This window comes from Oryza brachyantha, chromosome 3, assembly GCF_000231095.2.
Source record: "Oryza brachyantha chromosome 3, ObraRS2, whole genome shotgun sequence".
Taxonomy (NCBI): Eukaryota; Viridiplantae; Streptophyta; class Magnoliopsida; order Poales; family Poaceae; genus Oryza; species Oryza brachyantha.
The window spans coordinates 23,580,582-23,594,450 of NC_023165.2; the positions used below are offsets into that span (position 1 = coordinate 23,580,582).

At 41.6% G+C, this 13,869-nt stretch overlaps 1 protein-coding gene across 1 annotated transcript; it reads right to left on the bottom strand.

Annotated features, from left to right (window-relative positions):
• Positions 1 to 8,163: 8,163 nt before the first annotated feature.
• Positions 8,164 to 11,318, bottom strand: LOC102713729 (probable inactive receptor kinase At1g48480). The gene is made up of 2 exons (XM_006651679.3): positions 9,926 to 11,318; positions 8,164 to 9,180 (listed from the first exon to the last, which is right to left on the bottom strand). Exons 1-2 carry the CDS (start codon positions 11,316 to 11,318, stop codon positions 8,507 to 8,509), a joined length of 2,067 nt encoding a protein of 688 aa, XP_006651742.2. The 3' UTR covers positions 8,164 to 8,506.
• Positions 11,319 to 13,869: the final 2,551 nt, after the last annotated feature.

Below are 13,869 nucleotides of genomic sequence, written 5' to 3' on the forward strand. Positions count from 1 at the left end.
AATCCAGACGAAATTCAGTGAAAAACACCTTCGAGAGCCTTGTAAGAACTCTACCCCTGAACGCTGAAACTGAACGGAGCAAAGCAAAAAATCATCGTGCACTCCTGTCGGGAGATCCTTGACGTCTCGTGGTGAGAAAGCACTCTGTCTCCGGCCACCAAGAAAGGGTAAAAGGGAAGAACCAAAAGGCAAAGGCAGGCAGGACAGGGAAGGGAACATGCCACTGTCATGTGTGCCAAGGAAAGGGAGTCTGCCCTCCTCCTCCTCGCCTGCTTGCAGTTCGCACTTTGCAAAAGCTGACGACGCTTCCAATCCTACCCAATGTGATTGGATTGGAACCATCGTCTTGCCGTCCTCGTCTCTCCGTCGGCGTCTCCTTTTTTTTCTCACCGGCCACCGGCCAAACCTCAGTTTGCCGACACGGCGGCAGCAGCAAAATGATAAGGTTTGTACAGCCGTACTCCCTCTCCGTTTCCATTTATTCTTCACTATATTGGCCACGCACGCATACGAATGCAATCAACTTTTTCCAGGTAAAATGACCAAACAGTTCCTAGTTAGAAAGGATATATGATCTAGAAGCTTCTAAATATGTATGCCAACTAAGTCCGCGTTCAACGATAGTTAATTTATCCGACACGAAAAACATACTAATAGATCACCATATAATTAATTAATTAATAGTTATAAAAATAAAAAATAGATTAATATAATTTTTAATGTAACTTTTTAATATTTTTTATAAAAAATATACTGTTTAACCGTTAAAAAACGTACAAATGAAAAAAAAGAAAATCAAGCTTACATAACTAACCGAAAGAACACAGCCTAAATATCAGTCTGGTAGACCTACAAAGAGCAAAGTAGGAACCATCGTCTTAAAGAAACATATAGTGATATAGTGATAGGTACTCCTTTATAAACCTCTAAAATGGTTGAAATGACGACGACTCCGTTTCATAACGTAACGTAAGATGTTTGATTTTTTGGTTATAACATTTGACCATTAGTTTTATTAAAATATTTAGTGCGAATATAAAAATGATAAGTCATGCTTAATTTTTTTTGATAATAAAGTAAGTCATAAGCAAAATAAATAATATTTCTATAACTTTTTAAATAAGACAAATAAGTAATGCATGCAAAAAAATCAAACATCTTATGTTATAAAATAAAGGGAGTAAATAAAATCGGGGAGAGTATGTCGTTCGTAAGATAACGTCTGTGCATGCACACAACCAAGTAGGCAAGGCTTGGAATGCTAAAATCAAAGACTCCATGCGCAAACTAGTGGAAATGTGGAAGGAGTTGTCACAATTATTATGAACTTTAGGTAACTTATAATAGGTGTCGTTCAACAATTAACACTTGTGCTTGTGCTCTTCGAAACCAATGAACTTTGGAGTTAGAAGCTGTCGGTGCATAATTAGTGTGACCCCCAAAGCATGTCAGAGTCACATTTTTCTTCCTTGTGATGGTTATCTGCCATTGCCACCCTGATCAATACCGTCCTTGAAACAGGATTATACCATTGACTTGTACAACAAAAAGACTAAAGCAGACATCAATTTTCTTTTCCAAAGTAAAGAGCAGATGGAAACGGGATCCAATGTTCATACTTTCGTACCCCGAGAAAAAGAACATACAAACAGCTGACTATTCAGACTTTGCTGACAAACACCTCGTGTCAGAGATACCTTCGTAATGTTCGTTTCACTCTTGGAGAATTCTGAAGTAACACAAGCTGATGTGGCATCAGCGTTATCTAGGATAGTGCCTACTAGTATTAAACATCTCCCAGTCCCAGGCCAGTTTAATTGACCATCCAGAAACTACAGTGCTTAGCAGATCATGTCGAGGAGAGGGACCATTGCCTGAAAAGTAAACACTGACAGGTCCTGGATGTAAGTACTGAAAAAGTGAAAATGAGTATTGCTGAGTACTAGCTACAACAAATTCAGGTTGAAATTACCGAAAATCTCACTGATCTGTCTTCATTAGCTTTCCTATCTTTCTCGAGAAGATAGCAACAGACCAACAGTTTTCACCTTTGCGAGAAAGTTCCTAAGAGCATCTTCAACAACTCATCTAAATTTGGTCATCTATATCTTTATTTGGATGATTATCTAAAACGCTTTTATCCTTCATATCCCTTTGTACTCCAGTAGATTATTTATATATGACATCATCTATATCTATTTGGAGGATTAGAGAGAGAACATCTAAATATAGAGGTTCTCTTCTAATATGGATGACATCCAAAAATAGATGATAAGATAGATGTTCTGCTGAAACTCAACTTTTACTCTTGATTCTCTATTTCTAGGATGAAGGATGGGAGGGATGAGCTGTTGGGATGCTCTAAAGTCACCAGTTGTTCATCACCTTTCATGTGCTCATACTGTTCCACTTCTCATCTTTTTGTTTTACTCTATCATCATCTCCTAGAGTACATGCAATAATTAAAAATGATAAGATAAAATTTGAAGTTAATGAATGCTTAATATGTATAAGAGTGGGGTTCTCTGAAACCTTAAGACCATAATACCCGTAGCTATTTGCCTCAAGTCATAATATTTACAACATTATTATTAAAAAATTATTTTCTGAAATTTATTTATTTATTTGAAAATTTTGAGTGATATTTACTCATTTACAACATCCCAGGTGAATAACAAGCAGCTTGGGGGCATTAGATTTTTTTTCATCAAAAGTCATATAGGAGGTGGAATATATGTGAAGTATATAAAAAGAATGTGATCATGGTGAAAAAAACCAAACGATATATTTACAAATGAAAAATAATTTCTAAATAAAACCTATGCATATATATTCTTAGCGATCTGGAATACAAGGTGAAAAAATAAACTTTAGTGAAAAAATTTTAAATTTTAAATTTAAATTTTGACTAATAATGCTAGCACTTTGCGTTTACTGTTCTTCTTTTTCTAGATACCTTTGAGACTTTGACGAAGACCACTCTAGGGCATGCTGGAAAAGGGAGACAGTGTCACTCTCGTCTTCTCGCCTGCGACAGCGAGAGACCCTTTTTATGCAGCAACATCGTCACATTTTCGGTGGGCTGTGAACATCACGAAACACACACCTTGTTCCCTATGATCGTAACGCCTCTCGCAATCAGAAGCATTTTTCTCTCTCGGCACAGTTTTCTGGTCAATCTGAAGCTTCCGCAACTGCAAGTCACTGCTGACCAGGAGATATTTCAGCCGATGTGACATGCATAGTGGTGGGAATGGACAAGGCCCGTGAGTTCTTTCACAACCCTATTTAATTCTTTTAAAAAAATTAGCTCAAAATTCTATACAATTTTATTTTCAATTAATTTTAGACCCGACCTTTAAATTTTATAGGTAAAATGATTAGACCCATTATATGCATGGGCCGAGGTTACATACAGGTGATGGCAAATGATGCTAGCAGTTATCACCAAATGCTGAAATGATTCCCTTGTTTGGAGGCTCTTTCTCTCTTGTGAAGAGGAACTAGAAGATGTTGACATGGCAGGCTGGCAGTCAGTAATGATTATCCCTTAATGTTTGACTTGATTATTCAAAGACAGTGGGAATACTGTTAGTGATACTAGAAGGAAGTAAAATACAGGAGTAGTTTGTTTACATGTTTAAAAGATGTTGGGATTATTCAGAACATGGGGGGTCAAGGGTCCAAAGAATGGTGGCTAGAGGGAAGAATAGTCTGATGCAAGTTCACTGGTTTAATGGCACTGCATTTTTTTTGCCCCAGGTATACTAGAGTCCAAGGAAAAAAAGTTCAAAACTCTGAAAGCTTGAAGTATGTCGTCAAACTTTGGGCTCTATGTTTAATGCTAATCATTTAAAGCTTTCGGGCTGCTGCCTGCTGGCATTCGCAATGACTACAGAAGGAAGTTGCAACTCTGCTCTTCCTCTAAGCCAAAATTTAAATTTTTAACTTTAAATTTAGATTTAAATTTGGAATTGATTTTAGTGGGTGTTTATCATATTTTATTTTTTATCTTTGTTTTATATCACTTCAAATTAATATTCACCAAATCACACTCACTCCCTAAACACATGTCATTCAACGAGGAGTGACAGTTTTTTTTCTTTTATCCATAATCTCTTCTAAAAATTAAAATACCTATATTTTAGGACACGCAGCATTCTTTTTTATCATGTCCATATTATTAGGCCAGCGTCTTTGTAAGTACGATAAAATCGTACGACCCGTGTACGATTCCATCCATATACATTGTTACCGTCCGTGCCGTCCCCAGCGTATGCGCCGTTGATGTAGATCGCACGCGGGTTGTACGGGACCCGTCATAAGAGCAAGTTTAATAGTAAAGTCAACTTACTAGCTATAAGCATATATTGTAGTCAATACATATAATAGATTGACTATAAGGTTAACTATAATTTTTATCTCTTATCTCTTTCTTTTACCTTTGTATTTAATGTATTTTTTTAAGTAGGTGTATAGCTGGCTCTTGCATGAGAGCCAACCTCACTTTTTTTTCATTATTTCTTTCCTCCACGTCAGCTTATAGCCAACTTATAGTCTACTATTATACTTGCTTTAAGCACAGTAGTTTTGTTATTAGGAACTGCCTCTAGGACTTCCCCAATCAGATATGCATCAGCTGCCTTTGATTGATCGCCCATTTCTCCCCTGTCGAATTGTCGATGTGCCTCCGGCAGTTACAAGTTACAAGTTGCGTGCCGATGGGACGCCGCATTGACATGGTGGCATCTAGCACACCTTCCACTGTTCCTCTCTCCAGCGCCTCTACGTACGTGAATTATTACACCCAATCAAAACCACAGGGCCCCCTCTGTGAACACCACCACAAGTACGAAGCACAAATCATTCTCAGGTTTCCTTTTTTTTTCTTTTGCCTTTCCAACGAAAATAAAAATAAATTCTCACAGGATTGAGCATCAGAAACAGGAATGAAAGAGTGAAAGCGACGCAATATCAGGAACATAGGAGTTAAGTGGTTCCTTGTGAAAAGAAAAAAGGTTTATACACAGATAGGCCTAAAAATATACCATAATCATTTTTAGATTAACTATGGGTCATCTTTTCACTTGTAAAGAAAAACCAATAAATTTACAAATAAAAAATAATTTATAAATAAAACTTTTATATATGTATTCTTAACTATCTAAAAGCAAAACCTAAAAATAAACTATGATAAAAACTCCAAAATCAACTATAAATTTAAGTTTAAAAAATTATTTTTTATCTTATAAGCATAATCAGAAGTGAAAAGATGGCAGTGCTTGTAAACAAACCCATACAGTGATGAAGGAAAGATTTTCTATAATCGTCCTAGTGATAAAATTTTGAATTTTAAATTTACTCACGTTCCTCTTCGAAAGCACCATATGGGTAAAAATGTACGAATATCTATGCATTAAAAACAGTGTTCCAGTAATGCTTACATTATGGATGAAATTTATATCCTAGAAATACTTGATATATTCTTAAATAGAGGAAGAGTAATGTAAGATTGGGGTGTTTTTCTTTTCACAGGAAGAATTGAGTGGCTGAATTTCAGAGCATGGAGGATCTATTTAGATCACGTCTAACTTGCCATCCACACATCCGCAGCTAATAGGTGTGGCAAACCACGAAAAACAGGCCCAAAATATGTGGCAGCAGGTCACAAACTCACAATACCTTAGTACCATAATGTATCCAAAGTTTAACGTGACAGCCTTTGTCCAGAAAACGACTTCCAACTTCTAATATAAGGGGGAAAAACACTTTTACGGTGCAAGGTGATAGTAGTGTAATAAAATTTAAATCTAGTTATATATTTTATAAGTACTCCCTCCGTCTAAAAAAACCAACTTTTCGGTTTTTATATCGAGCATTTGATCATCCGTCTTATTTGAAAAAAATTCTAAGAAATTTTTTAAAAAAATTAGCCACATATAAAGTATCCACGTTTTATCATCCAATAAAAATAAAATTATTAATCATAAAATTTTTTAATAAGACGAAGAGTTAAACATTTATCTAAAAACTGAAAAGTTGATTTGTTTTGGGACGAAGGAAGTATATTAAATATTTTATTTGAAACTTTAGTAATATATATTTAAATTCATCTATTTTATTAAGATATTATATATTTTAGTTTCAGTTTTATTTTTATAAAAATTATACTGCAAATATTGATGTAGTATATTAAAATCAAAGCCACGTCAATCATTCGAGTGTACGTATCCTAAAGAAATAAAAAAAGGTGAGGTAGTTTTCAAAAAAAAAAAAGGTGAGGTGCAGGCCGCTGCAAAGCTTGAAAACGCCGTCCGGCCGGCTCCTGGACCGGAGACGCCGATCGCTGCGGCTGCGGCTGCGTGCGTACAATCGTCTCTGGTCCCGGGTGGGATCACATGACCCGATCGACCGACTCGCTGCCGTTGTGGGCTGGGGACCCGCGGCGAAAGAGGCGGCTCGTGCCACGTGACGCGCCGCCGTCGTTTTTTTACCCGGGGGATCCCTCTCGCTTCGGATTTGGAGGGCGCGCGCGCGTGCCGTGTGCCCGTGTGCCGGCGGCACGGGGTGTGGTGTACCGCGCTGCTGCCTACTCACTCCATCCAAAAAAACCAACATTTTGGTTTTTTATTGAGCATTTGACAAAATTTTTAAAAAATTAGTACTATTTATATTTTATCATCTAATAAAAATAAAATTTTTAATTATAAAAATTTTTAATTTTTAAAAAATTAGTACTATTTATATTTTATCATCTAATAAAAATAAAATTTTTAATTATAAAATTTTTTAATAAGACGAAGAGTTACCCATTATATTTAAAAACTGAAAAATTAATTTATTTTAGAATTGAGGGAGTAGTACTTAGTGTAGGGGGGCGTAGCACCGGGACAAAACGCGTAGGTGGCCTGCCTACCCGTTGGAAGAAACGGATCTGGGTTTCGTGCACGAGAACGACACATGCATGCGGTTCTTGTTCCTGCACAACCAGGTTTGTTTCTTCACACAACGTGTTTACCTTTGTATCATACGAAAATATAGAAAACACTTTATACTTTTGCATCTGTTTCTTCTGTCTAAGATTAGGCTGAGGATGGTGAAAAGCACATTTTCCACCCTTTTTTAATGCAAGGCTTAGGAGCGATGTAGCGTTAAAGCAACCAGATACTCTGTCCTTTTTATATCATAAGATTTTCTAGCAAATAGTTTTTATACGTGTCCAAATTTATTAAATCTATATAGGTCTATGCAAAAATGGAGAGGTCTCGTGAAATGGACATATTTGTAAATCAGTGATTGTTTGGCTTTTTTTTAATGAAAGCCAAATGACATATTTGTAAATAAAAATAAGTTGTAAATAAGATTTTTATATGCATTCTTAATAATTTTAAAGTCAAGACGGTAAATTAAACTTCGACGAAAAAAACCATAAAGTTAACTTGAAATTTAAGATTGAAAAATTAAATTGTCTTATAAATATAAATATAATAGAAGTAAAAAGATGAGGTTAGCAGTAGTATATTTTCTCTTTGTGATTTCCATTTGAAAGATAAATGCTGGTCTGAAACTCTACCCACAATAGAGGTAGAGTAGATACGGAGGATAACCTTCCTTACCAATTACCATGTTCACCACAACTAATGAAAAGGTAGATATGGAGGTTAAACTGCCTTTGACATGTCCCAAACCTCCCTCTAGTTTCACTTTCACCCGTTTGTTATGGGTGACGACACATTGGATCTGCTCATATCTCGTGGCTGCTGAGAGTAGCCAAAGCCAAAAGCCAGCAACGACGATTGACAGCACGACCCAATTTGGATTTCTCAGCCAGTACGCTACTGTACATAATTTTCCGTTGGACCACCATACGTACAGTGTAACAGTGCATCTATCTACGGACCATGATCAATAATGATAGCCAACAGTCACATTGCTATTCGCATCAGGCAAATTCAATTCAGGACGAAACAAGAAACGGAACAGATTCAAAAACCTCACCGAAAACAAGGACCGTGCCACCAGATTTGTGAGAGCGTTGCTTTCACCACAACGATAAGGCGTCAAACAGATGCAGCCACAGGAGATGCAATGCAGGTATTACAGATCACCAAACAATGACCCCAACAATCACATCGGCCATGCTGATTAGTGACGACTCCATCAGGGAGCTAGAACTCATGAATGGTTCCGGCAAGAAATTCCAAACACTAGATTGCGTTGTGTAATTACATGGATAGCTAAAAACCAAGCTAATTCAGCCAGAATAAGCACAGCAATTAAGCAATATCACAAACTTGGGTGGTGATCCCTAAACACCACCGGGATAAGCACAAGAGGGTGCCAAGCATCATGTGCAATCGAGAAAACCATCTGGTTGACCCCAATGCTAAATGAATATTGCTAAAAGATGAAAGAGTTCACCCAATTGAAGATAGGATTCATCAAATCCATGAACCGAATACGCGCTACAGTAGTTAGCCGATTTCCTCCCTCACGTTATTCAATATCAAGGGGCAAAAGGATTGGTCCCCTCGGCGGATTCTGGCTTAGAAGTCTGATCATCGCCTTGTTCGAGATTTGATGCCTGCTGCTGATGATCTCTACCTTCCACTCTTTCGCTTGACTTTCTGATCTCCTCAATCCGCAAGACAACATGCGGCATTGAAGGTCGGGCATCTGGGACTGAAGCAACACAATCTATGGCAAGCTGCAGTAACTGAACCATTTGTTCCTCGACATGCTGATATCTCAGGAGCTCCATATCAAACACCTCTGCCGTCCATTCCGAGCGAACAACTGACTGAACCCACCTGGGAAGGTCAACACCCTCATCGTTAAGAGCAGCCTGACTGGGGGCCTTGCCTGTGAGCAGCTCAAGCAAGAGAACGCCAAAGCTGTACACATCTGCCTTCTGGGGTACCCTTCGGGGATCAGTAACCTCTGGAGCACGGTATCCAGTGGCACGGGATGGTGCAGACGACGGACCAACAAGAGCAGAAAGCCCATTGTCTGATACACGTGCTTGATACGACTTGGTTAGGAGGACATTGGATGACTTGATGTTGCCATGGGATGCTGATGAGCTTGTTGAGTGAATGTACTCGACACCACGGGCTGCAGCAAGGGCAATGCTTGATCTTGTCTCCCAGTTAAGCGGTGTACGACCAGAACCTCTGTTCCCTGTTTAGCAAAACAAATAAAGATGGAGTGTGGTAAGTGTCATATCCTCAAGTCTAACGTACCAGTTTCTTGATTAACAGGAATAACAAAAATAATGATAAGACATTCACATCCAGCTATATGGCTATATAACTTCAATGCTAATATTAGTTACAACATAATATCAGGACATCAAAGACCATCATAATTAATCATGTATCATCCCCTAAAACCATATGGAATGCAAAGAAAAATCATACTAACCATATTGAAAAAGGAATATAGGAGCATATAAAAAATAGAACACAACCAATTTTGCACCTCACGGATTGCAATGTAATCAATTACGTTTAAAGTATTCTGAAAAGTATGAACCAATAGGAAAAGTTTAACTACAGAGATTGGAAATCAATAAGTCAAAGCACACAAACTAAATTGCAGTCAATCTTGAATAGGCACATCGATAAAGAATCACAAGCAATAAACAAACAAGTACTTTGAAACCAACAATACAAAGAAAACCTACACAGACAGCAAACCTGACTAAGTCTCCTTACAAAGACAGAATCTAGAGTGATCTAAAACCGGCAGATGAATAGTCAAACCAGGAAAGGAAAAGGTAATAGCCGAAGAACAATCAACCAGCACTCTTATCATCGCCACCAAATTAAAATGCATGACGATAGTACTAACATTAACAAGCACAAGAATAACATGCCACTGTGAATTAAGAATCACAACAAAAATATAAATGTCATGTTCTCACCATGCAAAACTGCAGAGAGGCTGCCCATGGGCATGAAGTCGTAGACGAGTAGCTTCTCATCTTTGCTGTAGTAATAGGCACGAAGGGGAACGATGAACTCATGCTGAAGCTCACCAATGTCAGCAATCCGGTCACGGAACTCTGGCTCGGACAGGGTAACATCTTTGAGCCGCTTCACTGCCACGGTTGCCCCAGATTCAAGCACAGCTTTGTACGTCGTCCCGAATGCGCCTTTCCCAAGCACCTCAGCAGATGCACGTAGCAGGTCCTCCAGGTCGAAGGGCGACACTGCTGCTGCCGACCCGAAGAATATCAGCTTCTTCCCTGAAGTCGACTGACCGAGAGGGGCGTGAGGATGGCCCACGGTAGCCATGGGAGCTACGGCCGCGGCGCTGGTCATCTCAGGTGGTTTCCTGCCAGCTGTGACAACGGCAGGAGTCGAAGATGGAGGCGGCATCTCCACAGACCGCGTCTTGGTACGCCCCGACCTGCAACAGAGGCAAACAAGGAGGAACAGGAGGAGCGCCGCTCCCACCACGGAGCCTATGGCGATTCCTGCAATGGCGCCGCCAGATAGCTTCTTACTCTTCTTTGCACTTCCACCATCATTTCCCCCGCCTTTGCCGCCGTTGTTCGCCGGAGTCGGCGACGCCGGCTGTCCTCCCGCTCCCGGAGCAGGGGAAGGCGAGGCCTCACCAGGGCAAGGGCCCAAGGGCCCACCGCACAACCCCGTCCCCAGGAACGCCGAGCGCGGCATGGACCGTAACGTGGCCGGGATGGATCCGTTCAACTGGTTAAACGACACGTTGAACTGCTGCAGCGGCTGCTTGAGGTCCGGAATCTCGCCGCTGAAGCGGTTGTTCTCGAGGAGGAGAACCTTGAGGCGCGTGAGGTTACCCAGCGCCGGAGGGAGTGCCCCCGACAGGTCGTTCCCGCCGAGCGCGAGGCGGATGAGGCCCGGGAGCGCGAGCAACGCCTGCGGGAACTCGCCGGAGAACTTGTTCCCGTTGAGGAACACGTTGCGGAGGGCCGAGGCGGAGGCGAGGTCACCAGGGAGCGCGCCGGAGAGCGCGTTGAGGCGGAGGCTGAGCGTGTGGAGCGCCGTCAGGTTCCCGAGCGTCCCCTCCGGCACCTGCCCCGCCAGCGCCGCCCCGGGCAGCCGCAGCACCGCCACCCGGCCGCCCTCGCAGGTCACCCCCGTCCACGAGCACGCGCCCCCCGGGTCGCTCCCGTTCCACCCCACGTGCCTCCCCACCGCGTCCCTGAACGCCAGCAGCGCCCTCGCGTCCCCCGCCAGGTCGTCTGCCCCCGCCATCGCCACAACCACCACCAGGAGCCCCATCCCCAGCGTGACGCCGCGGCGGCCCCACACCGGCCGCCACGCGGCCCGCATCCCGGCGGCGCCGAGAGGAGCAGGAAGAGGAAGGCGGCGCCCGCGCGCGTGCCCCCTGGCGTGCGTTCGTTTCGCGCGCGTGTGTGGCCTCGCCCTCGCTTTTCCCAGTGCCTCCCCCTTTGTGTTGTCTGTGCGTGGGGCGGTGGTGGATGGGTGAGGAGAGACTGGAGGAGAGAGGGAGGGAGGGAGGTGCGCGGAACGGAAAAACCCTAAAAACTCCCGTGCGGTTTTTGCGGAATGGGCCTCGGGAGGTTGGGGTTTTTTTCCCGTCTTTGGGAGGGCGGCCGGGATTTATTCCGGGAGTTGGCAGGCGATGGGGTTTTGGTTTGGTTTGGTTTGGTTTGGTGGGCGACCGAACGGAAGGGAATGGGAATGGAGCGCGCGCCAGCGCCGCCCGCACGGGTGGGAATGGGACTGGGATATCCTTTGCTGGGCGGGAATGGGAATGAGGATGACACACACACCACTGGCAACGGCAACGCCTCGGGGAAAGTGCCCTGTTGGATTGACTGTCTCTGCCAGCCAGCCGAGACCAACAAATGCGCCTTGCTGCGCGTGCAGGAACTCACTGTCATGTGGGCCCGCGCCACCGGGTTAACCGGCCACTCGGTTAATATCCTGGCTGGCAATAACAAGCATGTCAGTTCCCGCTTTCTTTTTTTTCTTATTTATTTATTTACTATATTAGGGTGGTGTCTAGTTGCTAAAATTTTTTATAAAAACATCACATCAAACGTTTGATCGGATGTCGGAAGGGGTTTTCGGACACAAATGAAAAACGAATTTCACGGCTAGCCTAGAAACCGCGAGACGAATCTTTTGAGCCTAATTAATCCGTCATTAGCACATGTTGGTTACTGTAGCACTTATGGTTAATCATGGACTAATTAGGCTCAAAAGATTCGTCTCAAAATTTCTTCCATAACTATGCAATTAGTTTTTTGGTTCATTTATATTTAATGCTTTACTTAGGTGTCTAAAAATTCAATATGATGTTTTTTAAAAAATATTTTAGGAACTAAACAAGCCTCTAAGAGTACCCACCAGCAGCACCAGCAGTGTTTTGGGCTATTTCTACCGGGCATTGAAGGTTTTCCGGTGAAATTGCGTTTTCCGTGTGTTGACCAACGCCCCCCCCCCCCCCCCCCCCCCCCCCTCTTTGGATTTGGGTTACGCACCTACGCGTAGTAACTAGCAAGCGTTTATAATTTTCTACTCGCCGATTAGAACTGGCTTGTGTGGGCGGCCGGGTAGGCAGGAACCATTCCTCACGTACTTCGCTCCGCCGCGAGCTAACTTTCGTCTGAGACGAGACGTGGCATCTGAATTTGGGTTGATGCTTGGGTCATCACGCCATCCCTCGCCCAGTCATCCTCGCGAGGGCTAATAATATATAATATAGCTAATTATAAGATTTTTTATAATTTTTTATAACCTACTCATACAGTGGTTAGCTCTTCATCTTTAATACATGATCCATATGTCTCTCTCACATAGTGTCCTGGTTCTTGTGCCTGAGCTAGCTATAAACTTATAGTCCACTTCTTCTCTCTCCTTCCCTCTCTCTCTTCACATCAACATTTAGCTGGTTTATAGCCTGCTATTACACTTGCTCTCCTTAAACACGACGCTGTGGAAGCTGTATTTTATTAGGTGTGCGACTGAGGTGCTGGGATGGACGATGCGTTTCCGTGCGATACAATACAACACGTATTGACGTATACAAACCTGCGTGATACATATTCATCTTTTACGCTTATGGTTATATTTATGAATTAAGATTTAAATTTTTAATCTTAAATTTGGAATAGATATTAAGTTTTTATGGTAGTTTATTTTGTAGTCTTGCCTTTTTTATTGTTAAGAACGTGTATATAAGGATGTGTTTAATTCTAGGGATAAGATGGGTTGGGAGATAGCCAACCCATTCCTGATCCTGTTTTGTTTGATTGGTGGACGGGTGGGATGGGTTGGACCAGGAGAGGTAAATCCAGGTTCAATCTATCCCACCAAAACGGTGGGACGAATCCGTCCCATGACGACCACGACACACAGAGGGGTATTCATTTTATTTATTAAATTTATTTAAAATATATTACTAGTATAAATATGCATTCAATTACTTTAGGTTATTCATATATTAATCCTAGTATTTAATATTTTATTTTGGGTATAAGAGGTAACATTTATCTCATCTCATCCCTTCAACCAAACAAAAACAGGTCCAACCCATCCCATTTAATCCCTTTCACCAAACAAGAAACAGGGTCCAACTCATCCATCCAACCAAACAGAAAAATAGAACAAACTCATTCTACAATCCAGGAATGGAACCAACCCAACCCACCTTGTCCACGAACCAAACACATGCTAAAAGTTTTTTTTACAAATTATTTTTTCATTAGTAAATAAGTTGTTTCGAATTTTTTATTAGAAAACCAAAAGACGACCATTGTGACGTTTCAAAGTTTGAAAAACGGTTGTGCTCTTGTGCTTACCGTTCTATGGAAACGCACATCATAGCTAGTATAATAGTAGTAAATTATAAGCT